Here is a 24,767-nt window from a genome sequence, read left to right on the forward strand (position 1 = left end):
TTAGTGAATGGGTTATTTACGGCCAGAATAGCCGCTTGACTATCTGTATAAATGTTGATTTCCTTGGTTTTGAAGACTCCATTCAGAATTTCAGCACTTCAAATAAGTATTATGTACCGAAGTGAAAAATTATACATCACCATAAAAACCAAGAAACAGTATCCACGTAAAACCTCCTTCAGTATTGGAAGTGAGAAACGTAGACACACGCCTGAAAAATAACAAATCCCCAGGAATCGATCTCATCCCCTCAGAGCTCATCAAACCATTATACATCAAATTTACAACATAATTGTTAAAATCTGGGAAGAACAAATGTCAGACGAATAGTGCACTGGAATCATAGTCTACTACTAAAAACGAAGATTTGGTGGAATATAAAAATAAGGGGGTATAAGTCTCTTGAACAAAATATACAAAATATTCTCATATAACATCCTATACAGCCGTTTAAGTACGTACGTGGAAGAACTCATGGAAAAAATCATCCAAGTGATTTTAGACCAGTTAGGTCAGCAGTGTACCAGATTTTTGTGATACGTCAAGTTTTAGAAAAAAAAACAAATAATTTAATACTGATGCGTTTTATCTTTTTATGGACTTCAAATCAGCATTTGGCAGCATCATAAGAGGAAAATTATCTGATAATTATCTGAAAATTACCCTGTAAAGTAATAAGCCTTGTAAAAGTATCTATGAGTAAAGTGATTTACAAAGTGCAAATACAAGGAAACCTCTCACAATCCTTTGAAACATATGTGAGGTTACGTGAAGGAGGTGCGCCGGAGTTTCCCCTCTTCAATATAGAGTTCAAATTACGGCATAGAGAGCTCAGTTGATTGACAAACACTTAGCTGTTTATATGGATAGTTTTACTATAGCGTCGATTCGCGATGTTGATAAGTTTTGTGTAAAGTCTCATTTTTTTTCATTTTTAATAAGTAATAGTGATTTTGAACTTTCTAGTTGTTCATTTAATCTAAAAATTGATCAACAATATAAAGTGAAGTGAAAAATGTTGAATACTTAAGCTTGTGAAATAATACACTCTGTGTTAAAATTCGCTCAACGAGAATCAGCTGCTGATAAACCTATAAAGTGACTTTAAAAAAGTTCAAGAGCGTGTGGCTAGTATGATAGGTAATTTGATAAATGTTCTAATCAAAAGATAGTAAATAATGTGAGATTTGTGGGTTGCATTTTCAGGAGTTTCTGAGTGTAGCATCAAAAAAATTGCAAAGGAGGGCCGCGAAATGCAGCAGGAAGTATATCCGGTTGTGTCACTTTTACTAGGAGGATCTTCAAAAATAAAATTACACAAAACTAAAACTAAATGCAATTGAACAAGATCTGTTATGTCGAAAAATTATTAGTTTTCATTTAAGTGAAAATTAATAATTTGTCCATGTAAATAAAATGCTTAAGAGATTTGTTGAATAATTTAATTATAAAGGAGGCAAAGAAAGTATACGTTTGGAAATTAAGAATCTCGGGTATCGTTGGAAAAAAACAGAAAATAATTGAAAACTTTTGTTGGAAAAATACAAATATAAAAATACTTACAATATTTAAGAGAGATCAAACAATTTAGAAACGAAAAAAATTTATTGTGTTTAATGATGAAATGTATTTATTTCAAGCCGTAGTCACAGTAATAGTTTGACTGCTGGGCCAAACAGTGGTCTTAAAAACCCGTCTCCAAGAGCCAACGTTTAATCATTGTGGGTGCAGGAAACAAAACAGGTTCTGTCGGTGGGTCTTATTTTGGATCAATTTTGTCAACTACAAAAAAAATAGATAGAAGAAAAATTGTTAAGTAATCTACCTCCCAACAGTGTCATCGTAATGGACAATATACGCATCAACAAAGAGTAAACTGATAGATTGGCTAAAAGCTAGAAATATTCCTTTTCCTGCTAACATGCTCAGACCAGATCTGTAATTTGCTGCTGATTCCATTATTAGAAATAACGGACATGGTGTATTAGGGCGCTCACCATATCATCCAGATATAAACCCGATAGAGCTTGTCTGGGCAGCACTAAAAAATTGTGTTATACCGCATTTACACTCAGTCCTGTTGGGACAGGGAATTGGGCAGGTAACTGGGCAGGGAAGTGGGCAGCGTAGGCAGGAAGTCAAAGGACTGGCAGGGCGAGCGCGAGTAAGCATTCACATTCAACTACTCTCTCTCTCTCTCAAGTGAGAGACAACTACTCAAAGCGGCAAGTGAGTAAGGGAGCAAGACGATGCTGTCGTCACATTCCATTCTTGATCGGCAGAAAACAGGAGTCGTTCGGTAAATGAGTTGTGAGGACATTGGCGAGGAACTGATGTGAACACCTCACTCGCGTCGATATCATATTTCGGGCAATATTTCCGACAGCGGCATTAGCAGTGGTAAAGGCTGAGTATAAATCCGGCATTAGAACACAAAATGTAACACACTTTGAAATATTTGTATTGCATTGAAACATTTTCCGTAGAAGAGTGGAATAAAAATTTACACAATGTGAAAATTATTGAGGATTATATCATTTCAAAGAAGCCATGATGCTGCCAATATACAGGGTGGTTCATCTTATTCGCCTCGGTGTCTGTACGGAAAACCACTTGATATTTTAAAAAAAATTCTTCACAGTAATATACAGGGCCATTAATACTACAATCTAAAAATAATGTGAATTATACAGAGTGCTCCAAAAAAGAGTGGTATATCAAAGTTATATTTTTTCTTATGGAATGCCCTATATATGATGACATTTTTGAATTCACCTTAAAAAATAAGCTATACTTTTATAAGGGTTCCCTATACCTAAATACAGGGTGTTTTGATTTATTTTGATTTTTATGAAAATGTAAGGTTTTAGAAAAAAATAAATATCTACGAATCTAAGAATCAGTAACAAATTCCTTCTTGGATCTTAATAATAGACTATTTAGCATACTTAAACAGATGCTTACTGCAACAAAATTTCTTACAGGGTGGTCAAAATATGAGATTGTTCTATTAACAAATTCAAGCTGTAATAACTTACTTAATTTAAATGGAACACCCTGTATCTTACTAGTCTATCGCGTAGAAAATATACTTATCTTTCAATTTGTATTAGGGTTTCCTATACCTATCTTTTTACAGGGTGGTCAAAATATTAGATTTTTCTATTAACAAATTCAAGCTGCAAAAACTTATTTATTTTAAATAGAACACCCTGTATCTTACTAGCCTATCGCGTAGAAAATTTATTTAGCTTTAAATTCTTATTAGGGTTTCCTATAACTGTCTCCCTTCATTTGTTAAATATTTAGAGATTTCCTAATTTGCAAGCTTTAAAAATTAGAATTAAGTAGATATGTCGTGGTTACATATTATGTACAACACATCACCAACACCGGCAATATACTTAGACATGATACTGTCAATAATAAAGAGTGTTGTATTATTTTAGTTGATTTTGGCCTACATGTGACATTGAATAATATGTTTATATTGAACTGCATACCCTATATTAGATGCCGTATTCTGGAAGATACTTAAATTATATTTCATTCCGTATAAGTATTTTCCATAGCTTAAACCAACGGTTATTAAATAAATTTAAGAACACCACTTTTTGTTTGAATCTTTGAATCGCAATTACAGACAATTAAATGCAATTGCTACTATGACGAAAACGAGCCTATTGTACAAAAATATGTAAAAATGGGTATTTACAGAATAACATGGGAATTAACATTTACAGAATAACATGTATATTGAGAATGTTTACATGGAATTGAAGAGATTTTAAATATCTTCCATTATAAAGAATAGAATATCGCGTATGTCATTTAAAATAAGAACACTCTGTGTGATTAAATGATAAAAATATGAATTTTATTAACGAAAGTATCTTGACTAAGATATTTAAGTATATTGCCGGTGTTGGTGATGTGTTGTACATAACCACGACATAGGTACTTAATTCTAAATTTTAAAGCTTACAAATTAGGAAATCGTTAAATATTTCAAAAATCAAGGGAGACAGGCATAGGAAACCCTAATAAGAATTGAAAGCAAAGTAAATTTTATACGCGATAGATTAGTAAGATACAGGGTGTTCCATTTAAAATAAGTAAGTTATTACAGCTTGAATTTGTTAATAGAACAATCTAATATTTTGACCACCCTGTAAAAGATAGGTATAGCAAACCTTAGTATAAATTGAAAGGTAAGTAAATTTTCTACGCGATAGACTAGTAAGATACAGGGTGTTCCATTTAAATTAAGTAAGTTATTACAGCTTGAATTTGTTAATAGAACAATCTCATATTTTGACCACCCTGTAAGAAATTTTGTTGCAGTAAGCATCTGTTTAAGTATGCTAAATAGTCTATTATTAAGATCCAAGAAGGAATTTGTTACTGATTCTTAGATTCGTAGATATTTATTTTTTTCTAAAACCTTACATTTTCATAAAAATCAAAATAAATCAAAACACTCTGTATTTAGGTATAGGGAACCCTTACAAAAGTATAGCTTATTTTTTAAGGTCAATTCAAAAATCTCATCATATATAGGGCATTCCATAAGAAAAAATATAACTTTGGTATACCACTGTTTTTTGGAGCGCCCTGTATAATTCACATTATTTTTAGGTTGTAGTATTAAATGTCCTGTATATTTCTGTGAAGAAATTTTTTTAAAATATCAAGTGGTTTTCCGTGCAGAGACCGAGGCGAATAAGATGAACCACCCTGTATAGATATATTCTCAGACACAGACGACACCAATGAGGACTTAATTTGATTATGATTGTTTACCTACTTTTCTCTGCCTTTCCTCGATAGAAGGAGGATTGAAAATAAAAATAAAAATCTAAAACCCAGATGATGACAAATCTTGTAGTCAGCGAAGATATATGCGTAGGAACAAGATCCATAGACCAGGTAATGGTCTATTATTACTAGGGAGCGGATTTTATGCTAAATGCATATTGCATGCATATTTCGCATATTTGAGCACTTTGCTAAATTTTGCATATTTTTAAAGAAACATGCATATTTTGTGCATATTTAAAAACATTTAGGTCAAAAAAAATTAAATTGTTTAATTCGACACAAAATATTTCCCCGCACAGGCTGTCGTATCTATTAATTCGAGAACTACCTGAAGAGAGACGGTTCATTCACTGCCTTTTCATTTTTTCTTAGAATATACCCGATCTTTACACAAAATACTTATAGTGCTTATAGAACGCCGTTATAAATTGATTGTAGGATGTTAAAATGATGAAGGATGGTTTACCGGGAAATCCGAATTTTATTTACTTTTATTATATTTAGTACAATTTGTATCCCAATAGGTACCTATAATTCTGGTGATTCTTTTAAATCCCCTATTGTTAAGAGAATTTACACATTTAACCATAGATTTACGATTTTCTAACGGAAATTGAAATATTCATGCTTAAGCATGAGATCAGATCCCGTCTTTAAACGGCTTTAAAAATTTGGAGGACATAATAATATATGCGAAATTTTTAATGGAAATTTTGAAATTGATTTTGGTGCAGAATTTTCGTCTTTAACAAGTTATTTTAATGCGCCCCAATTACTTCTGCTGAAGGTGAAAGGAGTTTTTCAAGTTATAAAAATATTTTATCTGATCAAAGAAAATGTTTCCTCGTGAAAAATTTGGAAAAACACATTGTAGTGAATTATAATCGAAGATATATATAGTGATATTATTGTTTTATTTTAAATAGGTAACTATTGGTATCAGTTTTTGTAAAAAATGTGAATAAATTGCATTGTATAAAAAATAACGATTTTATTTGAAAGATAATAAATAAGATTGCCGCCCCCCTGTAAAAGAACCCCCTGGAATAGAATAGAACAGAAAATTTGTGGTTTCTCGAAATGCGCATTTTTTGAATTTTTGTGCATATCTTGCGCATATTTCGTAATTTTTTACTGCATATATATGCGCATATTTCATCAAAATTGATCGCATATAAATCCGCTCCCTAATTATTACCTAGGTCATGAGATTCGCATATGAAAAGATAGCCAAACCGTTAAGCTTCTCCGTCGTATAAGACTGATTTGGGCAGCCTTCGGAAAGCTGAACCGTATTTTCAAATCGTCTGACATACCCATATTAGCCCAATAAATGACCGTTTTAGAGTGTAATTTCTAGGGGCAACTCCGAATTGCATGAAAATTTGAATTTAGGTTCTACTTACCCTCCACTTCAAAGTTGAATTTGTGCCGTTGAATGCTTTTACTTGGGGGGTGACATTTACCCCTTCTCGGTGGGTGAAAAACGCGTGTTTAAAATAAGGCCGTAAATGGATAAATTGACTTATTTTAAGCACCTTTTGTTCTATAAAGTTTTTTACGTAAGTCAATACTTTTCGAGTTATTCGCGATTTAAAATGTTGATTTTTCGACAAAAAAACTACGTTTTCAGACCGTTTTTCCCAAATAACTCAAGAAGTAAATATTTCATCGAAAAAAATATATTTAGGAAAAGTGTAGCCTATAAAGAAAACGAAAAAAATGGTGGTTCAGTAAAATCTACAAATTGTATAGGAGCAAAGTTGTAGCTCATGAAAAATACGTTCTTATTCGTCTAATTCCAAATCGAATAATTCAAGGTGAAATCACCTAAGAAAGAGGCGTTTTTCGAGAAAACCTTATTAACATTTTTAAAGTATGGAAAAAAATCTTACTATTTGTTTTTTACAAAAGTTTACAGCATCAAAATTAAACGAGTTACACTGAAAAAAAAGTTGGCTCATTTTTTTGGTAAAAAAAATCGTGAAAACCTCCCTCTATTTAGCACGCTAAATGAAATTAATCGTTTGGCTTTACCATATATTTTAACTGTATGTGTATTATTTATATGATCTGTAAGTTTGATTGTTGTTTGATAAGTATTAGTGATAAGAAAAATCTTAAACAGTAAAAAATGTAGGTTGTGCTATTATAAATATGCTAGTTTCATTTTCTTTCTCCGTAAGACAAAAATTGGTTAAGATATGGCTGTTCAAAATTTGCATACACTCGTGATTAGTGACCCATTCAAGATTTCTCAATTATAACCCTTTCAAAAATAAACACTTTAAACCGGTGAGACTAACAGATCATATAAAAAATAGATAGGTAAAGGTAAGTAAATTGTTTGTAAAGCGGTAGGGATTAATTTCATTTGGGGAGCTAAACACGGCGAGACTTTCATGATTTTTTACAAAAAAAAAGAGGGCCATCTTTATTTTGAGCGTAACTCGCTAAAACTTTTGTTAACAATTAAAAAAAAAGCTTTTTATAAACACTTTAAAAAAGTCTAAATGGGTTTTTCTTGAAAATTGCTTAATATTTCGGTGATTTCACCTTGAAATATTCGATTTGGAATTAGACGAATAAGAACGTATTTTTCATGAGTTACAACTTTGTTTATATTTGATTGATAGACTTTACTGATACACCATTTTTTTGGGTATTTTATAAGCTAGACTTTTGCTTAGGATAATTTTTTCGATAAAATATTTACTTTTTGAGATATTTGCGGAAAACCGTCTGAAAACTTAGTTTTTTTGTCGAAAAATCAACATTTTCAATGGCAAATAACTCTAAAGTATTGACTTAAGTAAAAAACTCTATAGAACAAAAGTTGCTTAAAATCAGTCAATTTATCCATTTCCGGTCTTATCTTGAACGTATGTTTTTTCACCCCTAAAAAGGGGTGACTGTCACCCCCCAAGTAAAAGCAACTAACGGCACAATTTCAACTTTGAAGTGGAGGATAAGTAGAACCTAAATCCAAATTTTCACGCAATTCGGAGTTGCCCCTGAAAATTACACGGTATCGCCGAATTTCCCGTTCATTTACTGGGCTATATGCCTTAAAAGAAAAACCTTTAATCAGTGTGTTTTGCCAGTGTTGACTTACGGAGCGGAAACATTGACCATGTCAAGGAGAACAGTACAAAAGATCCGTGTGTCTCAAAGGGCGATGGAACGTACTATGTTGGGCGTTTCACTACGAGACAAGATCCCAAACTGCCAGCAACGACAAAGATCAGGAGTGGCTGATAAAGTAGAGAGAATAGCAACACTGAAATGGAACTGGGCAGGTCACGTGGCTCGAATGACAGATAACAGATGGACAAAGCGAATATTGGAATGGAGACCAAGAGATGATGCCTACCGAAACAGAGGTCGTTCCTCAACACGTTGGACTGATTATGTAAGACGTCATCATAAGAATTGGATACAAGAGTCTTCTTCTTCTTCTTCTTGTAATAAGACTATGTCCTGTTTCTTCTGTTACAGTCTTTGCTGCGATCCGGAGCTCCAACTCTCGTACCATCGTCTTTTGGGTCTTCCTATGGGTCGCTTGGTGTTGGGCTTCTGTGTTTTCGCCCAATGCGCCATACGTTCAGGGTCCATCCGATCTACGTGGTCTCTAAACATGCATCGTCGCGCTCTTGTCCATCTCACTACGTCTTGAACGCCTAGCTCTCTCAATGTGGCTTCGATTCGTATTCTATCTCTGAGTGTGATACCTCTTATGGATCTTAGCGTTTTCATCTCTGTTGTTCTCATTATTTGTTTGGTCACTGTTGTCTCGGCCCATGTCTCAGCTGCGTATGTCAGTACGGGTCTAACACATGTCTTATAAATGCGAACTTTGCTTTCGGTGCTCATATATTTATTCCGCCAGATTATATCCCTCAGGAAACCAGATATTCTCGCTGCTTTCGTTGCCTGCTGGTTTTATTCTTGCCACAGATGCCTGTCGCTAGATATTTCCACACCTAAGTATCTACAATCCATTACCTGTTCGATTATATGGTCGTCCACTACTAATTTACATCTAATTGGGTTCCTGGATATTACCATCGATTGGGTTTTCTCTTTGGAGAGTGTCAGGTTATACTTTTCGGCGGTTATTTTGAATTTTTGTAGTAGGCGTTGTAAGTCATCTTCGTTTTCGGCTATTAAGATTGCATCATCTGCGTAGCAAAGTATTCTCATGGTTCGGTTACCCATTTTGTATCCCTGATTCATTATGTTAACACTACCTATAACATCATCCATTATTAAATTAAATAGGCATGGACTGAGGCTGTCCCCTTGTCTAATGCCTGCATTGATTTTGATTTCTTCCGTGAGCCCGTGTGTGGTTTTAATTAGTGTTTTGTTGGATCTATTGAGCTCTTTGATTATGTTTCTATACCTCTGACCTATGTTTTTCTTTTCAAGGATAGTGAGCACGTCCTTTAATCGTACTCTGTCGAATGCTTGTTTCAGATCTACAAAGCATGTGAACATGGGCTTGTCGAATTCTATTGATTTCTCAACTAATTGTCGCATTATGAAAATAGCGTCTATTGTAGATCTGTTTTGGCGAAAACCCTGTTGTTCTTCCGATACACCGGCTTTCTTATATATTTTTTGGGATAGAATTTTTGTCAATAGTTTTGCTGTAGAATTGAGTAGTGTAATTCCTCGGTAGTTCGTAGGATCTGTCTTTACGCCTTTCTTGTAGATGGGTATTGTATTTTTACCTCGACGACGGTGGGAGAGCCGAGTAACCGGTCGTGGTCCCTAAAATTGTGAGGGGAGCACGATCGGTGAAACCAAGAACAGTCCCAGCGTCCAGCGACTGTGCACCGGGTGGGCGCCGGACACCGCCGCTGGATGCTAAAAGGCGTCGCAACTGAGGCGAGCAGTCCGCGACGCCTTCGCCTTCAGCAGTTGTATCTCACCCTCCAACTTCCCTACGGCTACTCTAGTCCCTAAAAGTTAATCTCGTACACCTCAGCATTGTGACCGAGGGTCGATGGTGGGCCCCAAACACATCTCGGGGGGGCCTCCGCCGTCGGACTTCGATCACAAATCTCTATTCGAAAACTTTTTCGACATACCCACTGCGTGTAGCCGCCATGTCTTACCCCACCAATGTACCTTTTCCACCACACATCCATCCCAAATCCCGCGTAACAGGGCAGGCAGCAGTTACGCGGAAACTCCAGGTAGCCTGTGAATACAGACTGCCACTGCATCCGGAGGCAACCGTGATAAAAAGCCTAGAGGAGTAAACCTCAATAAAATAATCCCCACTATCACGGTGGAAGGCATCGTGCCAAAGATATGAGAGATGCGAGGGTTAGAGCATTACAAACGATCCCTTCGGGATACCTGGCGACCTCCCGAAGTACCTAAGCCTTAGCGCGGTAAGGGCGCACTGCCGCGCCAGACGTATAGCACGTCCCGGCTCGTGGGACCATTTAAGAGTAATATAAAAAAAAACAAAACTGACAGGTGACAACAATGACGACCATCGGTGAGATAATATGGACAATGCAACGGAAACTGAAAAAAAGAATAGGGAAGAACAGTCGCAAGACGACTTAAAAAAAGAATTGGAAGGAGAGATGATGAATAATTTTGAGAGGGAACTTGTAAGAAGACCCGATCGGCAACAAAAAATGAATAGGTCAACTGTTGCAAAGCAGTCGACATTAGCAGAGGAGGAAATGAAAGAATATAGTGAAAACGAGGAAGAACAGATAGGGGAGAAACAATCACAGGAAGAAGTAGTAGACAACATTAAATAAGGATGGCAGAGTATCGAAGAAAGTGTGCTGGCGACAATCTTCCTGGATGAATATCAGGATGGGAAGATCATAAACAACAAAAAAAGGAAAGCTGAAAGCATGGAGAGGATAAATAACCTCAAGAGGGAAAGGCTGGAGGAGAGCATACGGTTTCCAAATGAATCCAAACAAGAAAAAATAAATAGGAAATTGGAGGAATTAAATACAAAACTCGAAGAAATGTTCAATAAATTAAGCGAGCAGCTTAAAGAAAAGGTGGAGATGGACACCGATGTAAAAAAATTGATAGGGATTATAAAATCCACCAACAACAAAAAGGAGGAGGATAGTACAAACGAAAAAACACCAAACGAATTAAAATGTGACCACTGTAAATTAAAAGTGGAGCAAGAGAGGCAGAAACAAGAACAAGAAAAAATCAAAAGGGCCTTAAATATGGGGAGAGGGAAAAAAATTTTATGAGCATATGCGACACTAAATGGGAAGAGAAACTATATGAAAAGACAAAGTGGGAACAAGCGGGTCTACTGGAAACAGTAGAAAAAAAAACTGTTTAGTTTTTACAAAAAAAAAAACGCGAAAGATAAAGGCGTAGAAAACACATTAAAGACGTAGGGGAGGACCTAGCGGAGATGCTAGAAGAAATAGAAGAGGGAGAAATAAATTACCTGGAGAACACCAGAAGAAAAGCAAATAAAAAAACAACATGGTATACTTTCGTTGCCAGATTAGAAAAAGAACAGGGGGGAGACGCATACGATATGGCAGTAAAGGCGATAAAGGAAATAAGGAAGGAAACAAACGAAATCCCAGAGGTCATGAGGGTCGTAGTCGCAAACGACCTGAATAAAGAGACTATAAGGAAAACCCTCGAATATGTAGGACATGGAGAAACTATATCCTGGGAGATTTTAGTAAAAGGCAAGGAATTCGGTGCAGAGAGGAAAGTGGAACAAGAGGAAGCTCTCCTTATAAAAATGGACAAAGGAAAAAAAATACAACGAGGTACTAAGTGAGATGAAGAATAAGATAGATATCGGAAAGATGGGGATCCAAGTAGACAGGTTAAAAAGAACAAATGGGGGGATCTTTAAGTAAAGCTAAAGGGGAGGGGAACAGCACAAAAACTGAGGGCAGAACTTAACAAAATGCAAGGAATAAATACAACGATAAGGAGAAAGGAAAATTTCTTCACTATAGCTAATTTAGACCCAGGAGTGAGTGAGAAAAGTCTGAGAGAAGGGATCAAAAGCTATACGGGCATCCCGGAAGGAGAAATTGACATTAAAGTACTGAGGACGAACAAACACGGGGAGCAGGTGGCCACAAATCCGTACGACCCTCCAAATCAGAAGAACTGAGGAGGTACGGCACAATTAAGATCGGATGGACAAGATGCCCCGTAATGGAGAGGTACGCCCCGGTGAGATGCTATAAGTGTCTAAAGTTTGGCCACAGTACCTACGAGTGTAAAGAGGAGAGCAGGGCGGCTTGCTGTTATAACTGCCTGAAGACAGGACACACTGCCGCTAACTGTAACAATAAAGCGTATTGTTCAGTTTGCAAAGAGGAAGGGCATAGAATGGACAGGATGGCCTGTCCAGCCTATCGAGCCCTAGTGTACGGAAGGGGGGATGAGGGAGAACCCCCAAGAAACGAATAAAAAAAAACGAAATAGACTTCCTGGAAAACGAGGGTGGGCCCATATACAGCCCACCTAGGTTCTATTGTATTTATACAAACTTTAAAATTACTAATTTATTATTTTATAGATCTATTTTATTATTTACATTACCTATTTTAACTTTATGTTACTATTTTAACTATTTCTATTTACCTAACTATTTTATTTATACACATTTTACCTATTTATTTTATTTATTCATTTTATCTATACTTATTTATTCTAGTTTTTAACTATTTTAATTTTTCAAAAAAAGGCGAATCCGATGCAGGGACGACTCTAGGGAACTGAACCAAAACGGACCTCAAGGATCAACCTGGTATACGGATATTACAGGTGAACGTGGGCAGAGCACGTAGAGCGCACGATCTTGTCCACTTAAAAGCCTGCAAGCTGGAAACTGACCTGCTCATCGTCCCCGAACCAAACAAAAAAATAACATCGGACGGTGGATGGGTACAAGATAAAGGAAAAAATGTGGCGGTGCTAATGAGAGATAGGGATCTAGGGGTGCGGGACATTGTCAGGGGCGGAAATCACATACTCATCAAACTGAGGGATTTCAGCCTCCCGGCATGCTACATATCACCGAACATCCCTATGTTAAGATACAAGACTATTGTAGGTGAGATAATGAGCGTCGTCACAAGCGAAAAAGAAATCTTGGTCGCCGGGGATATCAATGCTAAATCGAGGTTATGGAGCTCCCCCATAAATAACAAAAAGGGGGAACTTTGGAACGAATGGATAGCCCAGGCTGGCCTCCAAGTCTTAAATAATAATAAACCAACTTTCGTAAGAGGGGCCAGCCAGACACATATTGATGTAACTATCGCAACTGAAGGGCTATCCAAAAGAATACAGGGATGGGATGTCCTCGACGACCAGTTATTTACCTACCACCGCTACATCCAGTACGAGGTTAAGGTGAAAGGGAAAGTAAGACGGCCGATAGGAAACACCGAAATCTATTTTGACAAAACCACATACCTATCGGAGGTCAGAAAGATCAATGAGGAAGAGATTTCTGACCTTGGCCAACTGAGAAGAGCATTAGAAAATGCAGCAAAGTTGCCACCGTGAAGAAAAATAATAACAAAAAATCCCCCTGCTGGTGGACGGATGAGATAGAAGGTCTACGGGAAAGATGCCTCAGAGCTCGAAGGAATTACACGAGAAGCCAGGGCAACCTCGAGCTCAAAGAAATCTACAAAGAATTAAAGAAAACACTGAATAAAAAAATAAAACAAGAAAAAAAGGAAAAGTGGCAGACCCTGATAAAAGCATTGGATGAGGATATATGGGGTGATGCCTACAAAATTACCATGAAGTCATTAAGGATAATGGCCCCATATAAACTGGACGAGGACCAGCGGATAAAATCGGCTGAACTCCTCTTCCCCACAAAGGACATTCAAACTTTTACAAAAATCTTTCCAACGGAAGAGGAAGTAAAAACCGCTGGTCAGGAGATGAAGACGGGGACAGCTCCCAGCCCCGACGAGCTGCCACCAGAGGCAATTAAGATAATAGCAACGGAGAAACCAGGTTTGATCAGAAGAATATGCAATGACCTACTGCAGAAGCAAGAGTTTCCCAGGGACTTAAAAGAAGCGAACCTTGTTCTGCTCCTAAAGCCTGGGAAACCCCCCGATTCAGCATCCTCTTATCGGCCAATATGCCTCCTGGACTGCCTTGGTACGTTCTACGAGGGACTTATCAAGAAGAGGCTGGAAGGCATGTTGGAAAATGAGAGAGTATTATCACAACAACAATACGGATTTCGAAAAGGTCGATCGACCGTCGATGCCGCGACCTGGATAAGAGACACGGCTAGAGCAAGCAAAAAAAGATGGGTGATCCTTGTTCTGTTGGACATAAAAAACGCTTTTAATTCTGCAAACTGGGGCCTCACAGTAGACAGAATCGTCGAATTTGGGGCTCCAGATTATGTGTCCAACATAATAAAGGACTATCTGTCCGAGAGAACCGTATGCATATAAAAAAAAAAGAAGATGGAAATGACCGCGGGAGTACCCCAAGGGTCGGTCGTGGGACCCATACTATGGAACATACTATACAACGGGGTACTAGAAGTAAATAAGATGAGAGGAGTAAGAGCAATTGCATACGCGGACGACCTGGCTCTACTAGTAGAAGACAACATGAATTGAGGTATAAAAGAGAGAGTAAACAAATCAATCAAGACAACCGCGGAATGGATAGAAAGAAATGACCTAAAGCTAGCAGTAGAGAAAACAGAAGCGTTAATCTTGAGGGGACCGAGAGATAGAAAAGATATAGTATTTGAGTACAAAGGCTCCGAAATAAGACCCCAGAAGACAGTTAAATATTTAGGAATTACTTTTGATGACAAACGGACATTCGGACCACACGTGCAAGAGGCATGTCGGAAAGCGGAAGAAAGGACCTCCACGTTAAACAAGTTAATGCCAAATATAAGGGGTCCTGGATCTCATAAAAGAGCGGTGATGTTGCAATCAATTTTATCCATCGCACTGTACGGGGCCCCAGTATGACACGAGGCCATGGAGAAGAAGAAATATAGACATGCTTCTTAGAGTACAGAGAAAACCTCTGATCAGGGTGTGCAGCGCGTACAGAACCGTATCAACTATTGCCTTACAGGTTGTGGCTGGTTCTGTGCCGGTGCACATTCTGGCCAGAGAAAGAGTCCGAATGTATCAGAGGGGTAACGGGGCAATTGGTTCAGGACCTCAAGAACGAAACAGAAGTTTAGAGATGTGGCAGAGGGAATGGGCAGCCGAGGTCGAAAAGGCAGCCTGGACGAGATCTCTGATTCCGGATGTAGTAAGGTGGTACGAGTGCAGGCACAGGCGCGTCAATTACTACTTTACACAGTTCTTGACGGGACATGGATCGTTCAGATCATATACCTATCGTATAAAGAAGACCGCGGACGATCTATGCCCCGAGTGTGGAGTGGTGGATGACGCGCAACATGTCGTGTTCGCATGCCCGGCATACCGTGCGGGGCGTACCGAGCTGCAGCTGGGTCTCCTCTAGGCGAGCCTCACAAGCTTATGGATAAAGCTATCAGTAGCAAGAGTGACTTCGACCTGGTCATTGCCTTTGTTACAAAAACAATAAAGCACAAAGAGGAAAAAGAGAGGCGACTGCAAGCAGGAAGACCCTTATTATTTATTTTATTTATTTTTTAACGTGTTTGTGTTGTAGAGGGCAGCCAGGGTGGGAGGACCTTTTACATCCAACCTACGCTGACTGCTTTATCATGTTATTTTACTTTATTTTATTTATTTGTTTATTTAATTTTATTTATACAAATATTTTATCGATTTTACCTTTTAATTTTATTTATTTTATTTAATATCGTACCACAATTTTATCCATACAAAAATTTTTTATAATCGTTTTTCATTATTTCTCATAGGGAAGTCTATTTACGTAATAATTTATAAGGTATGAGTGTGAGAGTGAGTGTGAGTGAATGAAAACATGAATGCTTGGAGTTACTCGTAATTGCCGACTGGTATCTTCTTGCTAGTTTCATGCTGGATGGGGGCACCCCGGTTGCCTCACCCACACATGGGTTTCATGGGACGGTCGTCTTCACTGACCGGTCTTTTGAGAGGTGTGTGTGGGGTGGGGCAACTAGGGGGTCACTTAGTCTGCGGAACGCACGCGAAAAGTGCCAGGGGGGAGTTAAGAGTAAGGTCGACGGGTCAGTGTATATACTCGCTAAGAGTGGTCCCGGACCCGTCGGCTGGAGAAAGAGGAGGTGAGTTTAGTTGGTAGGCGATCCGGCACGGTGAAGCGTGGCGGATTGAATCCAACACACCTGGGACACCTTCCCAGACGGTCTTTACAAGATTCTCATCTCCCAAAAAAAAAAGATGGGTATTGTTATACTCTCTCTCCATTCCTCTGGTACTGTCATGTTGTTTACAATTTTTTGAAATAATGTTGTTATCTCTTCTATTATTTTTGTACCTCCGTATTTAATTAATTCATTTGGTATATTATCCGGACCTGGTGATTTTCTATTTTTTGATCTTTTGATTGCTTCTTTACTTCTTCTTGGGTGATGTTGTCATTCTCTGTTTCTTCTTGGTGAATGTTTTGTAGGTCATTTCTTTGTACTTCATTATTATCGTCGTTATCGTCTTTACAAGATACAAGAGGCACAAGATCGAAATAGATGGAAAATTATGAGGGAGATCTATGGGTATCTTAATAATAGACACTTAAATCAAAATTTTTTAGATTTTGCAAATTTTATGTAACTAATTTATTTCTAGGTGTTCTAATGCAAATATTTAGTTTTTATTTATTATCTTTTTAGAAAGCATGTATTTGAAGTACCTATGGCGTATTGCGCAAGTCAAGAGAGAACTGCGCATAGCATTGCTTGTCCCACTGGATGTAAGAACGAAATTGAAAAACCAACTTGTGGCTCTGATGGTTATGTTTACCGAAGCGAATGCGAACTAAAATTACTTAACTGTGGGTAAGTAAAAATATCTAACAAGAGTATCGCGACCCTCTCGGTTCGATATGAATTGGTTTTTAAAGCCCGGATTACGTACACTCGATACGCATCGTATCCGCCATGTTTTACCGTAGCGCCTTATGGGAAAACATGGCGGATACGATTCGTATCGAGTGTTCGTAATCCGGGTCCAGGTCTAATGCCCACGACGCAACTCTTTTAAAACAACGGTTTAAAACTACACACACCGGCAAAATTAGCCGAACACCTTAAAAATGGGACATGTTTGATGTCTTGAATTTCCTAAACCACTGGTCCGATTTGAGTGATTCTTTTAGTATGTTATAGCCTTATTATTTAAGAATTTCGTTGTAATAATATTGTTGCTAGACAGGTAAATATCATTTTATACCGGGTGTACCAAGCATACTGTGTTTTTTTTCTTAAAGTTTGGAACACCCTGTGGAATATTGTAGCATATGTAAAATATTAAAATCAATACTCGATTGTAGACTTAGGCTTTCTTAACATTTTCCTTTTTGATTCATTTACTTATGTAAGATAATAAAAAAGTTATGTGCGTTAACAACTATTCATGTTTTTCATCAATAAATCCTCATAGTAGAGAAGGAAAGTATACTAAATTTGCAGTTACTCGAGCGTTATGGGGACCTATTGGATTGTGAAGAGTATGTGCTAAAATCAGAAAAAGGTTAAGTTAAGTTTTCCATAAAGTGGGAGACTTTTCATTTTTTAATTTAATTTTCCATTTGAAACATCATTTTTCTCCAATTATAGCACTATCTATCCATAATTCGAAAAAATGTGTCGAATAAAAGTTGCTTATTATTGCGTAAAGAATCCAAATCTAAAATAAAAATTGGGGGCTCCTATTTAAGATTTTAAATTAAATCCCCCACCCCACCTCCGTGGGGGCTCGTGACACCCCACGGAGAGGGGTGGGGGTAAATTAAAAATTTTAAATACGAACCATGCGATATTTCGCGAAATAAACATCAGATCGTAAAACTGCAAAACACACATATTCAATATTTTTCAAAAATCTACCGAATAGCACCAAACACGACCCTCCACGGAGGTGGGGTGGGGGGTTACTTTAAAATCTTAAATAGGAGCCCCCAATTTTTATTGCAGATTTGGATCCTTGACGTAAAAATAAGCAACTTTTAGTCGCAACATTTTTTCCAATTATGGATAGATATAGCCTATATTTCCTATAATCGGAAAAAAACGATTGGTAGAAATGGAAAATTAAATTAAAAAATGGAGAGTCCTACACTTTATGGAAAACTTAACTTAATTTTTTTTTTGGTTTTAGCACCCACTCTTCACCATCCAATAGGTCCCCATAACGCTCGAGTAACTGCAAATTTAGCATACTTTCCTCCCCTACTATGATGATTTATTGATAAAAAGCATGGCTAGTTGTTAAAGTACATAACTTTTTTATTTTCCAACATAAGCAAATGAATCAAAAAATAAAATGTTACGAAAGCCTAAGTCTACAATCGAGTTGTAATTTCAATATTTTATAAATGCTAGAATATTCCGCAGGGTGTTCCGAACTTTAAGAAAAAAACACAGTATGATTGTAACACCCGGTATAAAATGACATTTACCTGTCTAGCCAGGGCCGCCGCTACCATGTGTGCAAAGTGTGCATTGCACACGGGCGGCCAACAATAGGGGCGCCCAAAAGCAGGCCATCGATGATAATATTTTTTTAAAACGAAAATAAATTCAAATAATTAAATAGTAATGATTTAGATAATTCTGTAAACTATTATTATTATTATTACCTAATAATACTGAAATGCGTTTCATTTATAATTTATAGTTTATTTTTTATCCTAATCTAAACAAAAATATCAGAACATATTATTTATTGTATGCACTGCCCTTTTGTAAGTACATATAGTCATAAATCAGTTCCGGGAGTACTTTTTCATTCAAAGCGGCTGGCGGCTTTCGGACTTTTAGATATTTTTCTCGTCCCAGTGTGGAGACAGACCGCCCAAGTAACCTCCACAGCTTTTCCTTCTCATCGTAAAAGGCAACAAATTGGAGCAGTTCCACGCTCTCCTCTAGCCAAGCGTCTAACCTGTCCGTCTGATAGTTTATACTCTCAACTATCATACGACACCCACCCCTACCGAATACCGAACATACACGTCCCGATACACAAACCTATACCCGAGGAGAAAACCTTTGAAATCAGTGGAGGAAACCACTGAAAACAAACGGATATGCATAGGGATGACGGCTATGTATCATCCTAATATGCCGCCACCCCAACCTCAAGGTGTAACACCATCATGCCGACGGGGTGATGGCCCAGGGGTAACATAGTGTGTATAACATACGATGACTAAGGGAGATGGAGAACCCGAGTGGAAAACAGCCTTGGAGGGGCAAGGGCGCACTGCCCCACTGAACCGATCAGCACGACCCAACTCGTGGAAAGTAAAATGGGACAAAAAAAGAAAAACAATAAAGGTGGAAGAGAAAGCAGTGGGGGCGAAAGAGAAAACAAAAGAGGGAGGGAAAAAGGAAGGGACGAAACTCGAGGGGAGAAAAATTGGAGGCAAGAAGTGAAAGAAAAGGAATAAATCGGATCTAGAACCAGCGCAAACAAAAGCAATAGATGGAAAAGACGGTGAAGATAAGAGAGAAAATAAGGAAGGAAGAGAAAAACAGCAAACCAAGAGAGAGGAAGAAAGAAATAGAACAGGAATAGTAAAAGAGGTAGAAGAGAACAGACAGACAGACATTTCATTTATTAAAAATAATAGGTGAAACAAGTTTCTATCCTTGTGGAATTGGTACTCACCGGAGAGACTGCAGACGTTCAGATAAAATTAGCGTGTCTCTGGAAAGACAATGAAGTCGACTTTTCAAAGTAACAAGACATTTACTCAACACACACACTACACATAACTCCTCTGAGCTAGATGTAAGGATAATATGTAATTACGTGGGTAAAGATTCAACACCAAGGCCAGAAAACAAACAAAAAAAAAGCATTGTTAAAAAATTGTTAAACATTGTCAACAAGTTTTCCGAAACGAAATCCCGAAAAGTCCGTTTTTAGTTTTTTATGTGTTTATGTTAGGATATTAGGATACACATGTAAGGGACGTTGGATCATGGATATTAGTCTAAATGTTCAAGTATTTATCTATTTACAAATTTATTATTATTGTTATGCATCTTCTGTAAATTTCTGTAAATACTAGTATGTACATTTTTCTAATGTGTTGAAATTGAAAGAGGGCGGCAAATATTAAGTAGCACACGGGCGGCCAACACCTTAGCGGCAGCCCTGTGTCTAGCAAGAATATTATTACACCGATATTCTTAACTAATAAGGCTATAACATACTAAAAGATTCACTCAAATTGGACAACAGGATTAGGAGATTCGAGACATCAAACATGTCCCATTTTTAAGGTGTTCGGCTAATTTTGCCGGTGTGTGTAGTTGGAAACAAGTTTCAGGCAAAACGCTTCGTGGGCGAATCTCCGTGATTCTACGTTGCCTATATAACAAAATAGTTACGGTTTCAGACCGTAGTTTTAAAACCGTTGCACCGTGAGCGCTGGATCATTACAATACGTTTAAAAATTCAGACGTGACATAAAATATGGTATTCAATGGTTTCAAATGATCTAGGTATTCTGAGTTGTAGTAGAATTTTGTATAATTTTAAAATTAAAATAATATTTGTACTGACTTATTCAATCCGCAAACTAAATAGATTTTGGATCTACAATACATCTACAGTTTAGCGTGTCAGTCATGTCATATTTCTTAGAACAAACTTTAATCTAATCTTTCTCCATTTTAGGAATAACAGAAAAGTAGTAAAAGTTGATTATGAAAAATGCCGAGCAAAAGTATCCAAATGCATCAAAATTAAATGTTCGAATGATGTTGATCCAGTCTGCGGTACCGATGCAAGGATGTACACGAATCAATGTCAATTAAATTTGGCAACGTGTTTGAAAGGAGTTCAGTTTGCGCACATAGGAAATTGTACACAGCTCAAAGAAGAGGATCCATGTCCAATGAGCTGTAGTGAAGAAGTTGATGAAGAACCTATTTGTGGATCTGATGGAAATGTATACAAGTAAGTACTCAACCAATGCATACTTTTCTTTTAAACATAACAATAACGATAAACCAATATTATTGAAGCATAATCCAAAAATATACCTACTATGAGCTAACCATATATCTAGTACTTAACGTATCCAGCAACCAGTTTAGAAGAATCAACAGTGATCCTAAGCTAGTATATTTATATTAAATATACTATTATATGAAATTAAATCACAACTGGCTGTAAGGAAGATAGTAAAGAAGATAGTGCGGAAACTCTGACTGTTGAACAAAAATGGGGAAAAATTCATTATGCCTTAGTATCAGTTGGAAAAGAAACCCTCAAACCACTTGGAGAAAAAAACAAAATCTTGGATGACAGTAGAAATTCTTGAACTTATGGAAGAACGAAGAAAACACAAAACAAAAGACCCGAATAAATACAAAGAGATTCAGAGAAACATCAGAAAGAAAATTCGAGAGGCAAAAGAGAGGTGGCTCTCCGACAGATGCAAAGAAATAGAAGACCTGGATAAAAAGTATGACAGCTTTAATTTACACAGAAAAATCAAAGAAATGACAGGTTCTATAAAAAGCAAAAGAACGAATACCCTTAAAAATGATAAAGGGGATATTATTACTGACGTGAAGGAGAGATTGTGTCAATGGACCAATTACATCCAACAACTCTTTAATGATGAAAGAGGAGAACTGTCATTAGAAATCACAGAGGATACCGGACCACCAATATTAAGAGACGAAGTCATATATGCCATTAAAACATGAAAGAGGGTAAAGCTACTGGACCAGATGATGTACCCGTCGAATTATTAAAACTTATTGATGAAGATGGTATTGATGTAATGGTTAAACTCTTTAATCTAATATATCAGACTGCCACAATCCCCAGACAATGGCTGCAATCGACCTTTGTAGCAATTCCCAAAAAGTCAAGTGCAACAACCTGCTCGCATCACAGAACAATATCTTTAATGAGTCACACACTTAAAACATTTTTGAAAATAATACACAGTAGAATTGTTAAAATTCGAATATGAAATCAGTGACACACACTTTGGCTTTAGAAATGGTATGAGCACACAAGATGCTTTGTTCGGCCTGAATGTGCTGGCCCAGATATGCATGAACATGAATCAGGATATGTACTTATGTTTTGTAGACTTTGAAAAGGCATTTGATAAAGTTCAACATAAAAAACTTGCAGATATATTAAAAGGCAAAAATATTGACAGTCGTGACATGAAAATTATATCTAATATATATTGGAATCAAACTGCCAAGGTTAGAGTTGACAATCAGGACACCCAAGATATCAAAATACAGAGAGGAGTCCGTCAGGGTTGTGTGCTGTCTCCACTACTTTTCAATGTCTACAGTGAAGCGGTATTTCAAGAAGCGCTCTCAGATTCAATAGAAGGTATATCTATCAATGGAGAAGTTTTGAACAACTTACGTTTTGCAGACGATACAGTAATAATAACAGATAACAACAATTATTTACAGAACGTACTGCAACGCCTTAATGAACGGAGTCTGGATTGAAGATGAATTTAAAGAAAACTAAATGCATGATCATAACTAAATCAGCAAACGTAAACATCCAATTAACTATTGAAGATACTGTGATTGAGAGTGTGGATAACTACAAATACTTAGGAACATGGATAACATCAAATGTAGACCAAACCAAAGAAATTAAGACACGTATTGAAATAGCACGTGCATCATTCATTAAACATAAAAAGTTTCTTTGTTGTCGCGATATAAGAATAGAACTACGCCTAAGGATGCTTCGATGTTACGTGTTCTCTACTCTTCTTTATGGCTTGGAAGCGTGGACATTGAAACAAGTCCATTTGAATAAGTTGGCCGCCTTTGAATTTTGATGTTACAGAAGAATCCTACGAATATCATGGATTCAAAGAATGTCGAACGTGGAAGTACTAGAAGGATAGGAAATCAACCGGAAATAATACTAACTATCAAAAGACGAAAACTTGAGTACTTGGGACATGTGATGAGAGGGCAAAAATACTCATCATTACAACTTATTATGCAAGGCAAAATCCGAAGAAAGCGAAATGTGGGAAGACGAAGAACATCCTGGCTTAACGACGTTCTACACCTTCGGCAAAGAATTAAGGATTTGCATGAAATTTAAGTATGTTATAGTTTACTTCAAAAAACTAAGACTTGATTTTTTAAAAATTGTTTTACCTTGTCGTTAAATTACTATTAAGGGTCAAAGTTAAGTTTTAACATGGGCTCTTATGGGAATTTTTAAAAAGTTAATAACTTTTGACCCAAATTTACGATTTTTAATTATTTTTGCTTAAATTAAAGGTTTTTGTAAGGAATAACATATGAAAAAATGAGGATTGTTTACCGTACCATTTATTTTTAATTTATTTATTATAATTAATTCCGTAATTTATTATAATTTATTTTTATAAAGTATTCAATACTGAAACATATGATTTGAGTATTCTGCTATAAATGCATTGTTACCAACTTTCGCTTGCATATAAGTTTCCCCCCTTTCCTCTGAGAGGCATACCCCGCAACGAAGGTGTAGAACGTCGTTAAATAGTGCAGAGCTATTTAGAGCGGCAGTCAACAGGGTCCGCATTGCCATGATGATTTCCAACCTTCGATAGAAGATGGAACTTAAAGAAGAAGAAGGCTGTAAGGAGAATTACATTGGCATACTTATGTACAATTTCACGCCTTATTAAAATCGTCTATATGTCTCTATTGCGCGTAGTGGTATTGAGCCTTGGATGCTAACTTTTCAGTTACTAAAGCGTCGTGGAGACCTATTGGGTTGTGAAGATTAGGTCCTAAAATCCAAATTAAGTAAAATTTTCCATTTTAGTGGGGGTTGTCCATTCTTTAATTTAATTTTCCTTTTCCAAAAATCGTTTTTTCCGATTATTAAGTAGCTCCATCTGATCCATACTTCGAAAATATGTCTGGAATAAACGTTACTTACCTATTTTAAAGTAAGGAATCCTAAACTGCAAGAAAAAATGGGGGTTCCTATTTAAGATTTTAAAGTAACCCCCACCACACCTCCGTCGCGTTTGGTGTCATTCGATAGATTTTTTAAAAATGTTCAACAAGTATTTTTCAGTTTTTCGATCTGATATTCATTTCACGAACTATTCAGGGTTCCTATTTGAAAGTTTAACTCCCTCCGTGTTGGGTCGAGTTTGGTATCATTCGATAGTTTTTGAAAAATGTTAAACACGTATTTTTCAGTTATCGATCTGATGGTCTAAATAAAATACATAATCGCAAAGTGTTCGCTTTTTTGTGAAACTTTGTGACTCGCCTATTTCCTTACTTATAAAGCTATATTATAGTAACGGTTGGTTCAGCCGATTCAAGAATCGCTGTAATTGGCAATAATTGGCATATAGCATTGCAGAAAGCGGAGAAGCAACAAGTACTAATAATGGGGCTGCGTCTTGCTATCCAGAGAGATTAGACTGGCCTGTTCTGGAAGAAGATGTCTCAAAGAACGTTTATCACACACGACAAGAAGACACAGACCTTTCCAGAGGATTGAAAGTTAAAACTTAAAGAGTATTAAAAAATAAATCTAAGTCTGATTTGCTTGTGAAGTCTAATCGTAAAGTAGTAAAGTTTGGGTCAAAGATTCCCTTTTTAAGGACGGGTTTGGTCATCATTTATTTTCATACCTAAAGTAGTTTAAAGTAATGTTAATCATCATCAACCATGCAGGTCATCCTCCTGAAACCTTAACTAGTTTTGATACACGTATGAAAGTTGAATTTTGGCCACCTAATACAACCTACACACTGGATCAGGGAAT

At 36.9% G+C, this 24,767-nt stretch overlaps 1 protein-coding gene across 1 annotated transcript in view; it reads left to right on the forward strand.

The window, feature by feature from the left end:
• The window catches only part of LOC126883229 (agrin), a 362,103-nt gene that overhangs the window by 327,147 nt on the left and 10,189 nt on the right, over nucleotides 1-24,767 (forward strand). Inside the window, exons 6-7 of the mRNA XM_050648507.1 lie at nucleotides 16,640-16,804; nucleotides 20,655-20,936. Of these exons, the coding sequence (XP_050504464.1) occupies nucleotides 16,640-16,804; nucleotides 20,655-20,936 (447 nt within the window). The remainder of the gene's footprint in view (nucleotides 1-16,639; nucleotides 16,805-20,654; nucleotides 20,937-24,767) is intronic.

The sequence above is a fragment of the Diabrotica virgifera genome, chromosome 4, assembly GCF_917563875.1.
Source record: "Diabrotica virgifera virgifera chromosome 4, PGI_DIABVI_V3a".
NCBI lineage: Eukaryota > Metazoa > Arthropoda > Insecta > Coleoptera > Chrysomelidae > Diabrotica > Diabrotica virgifera.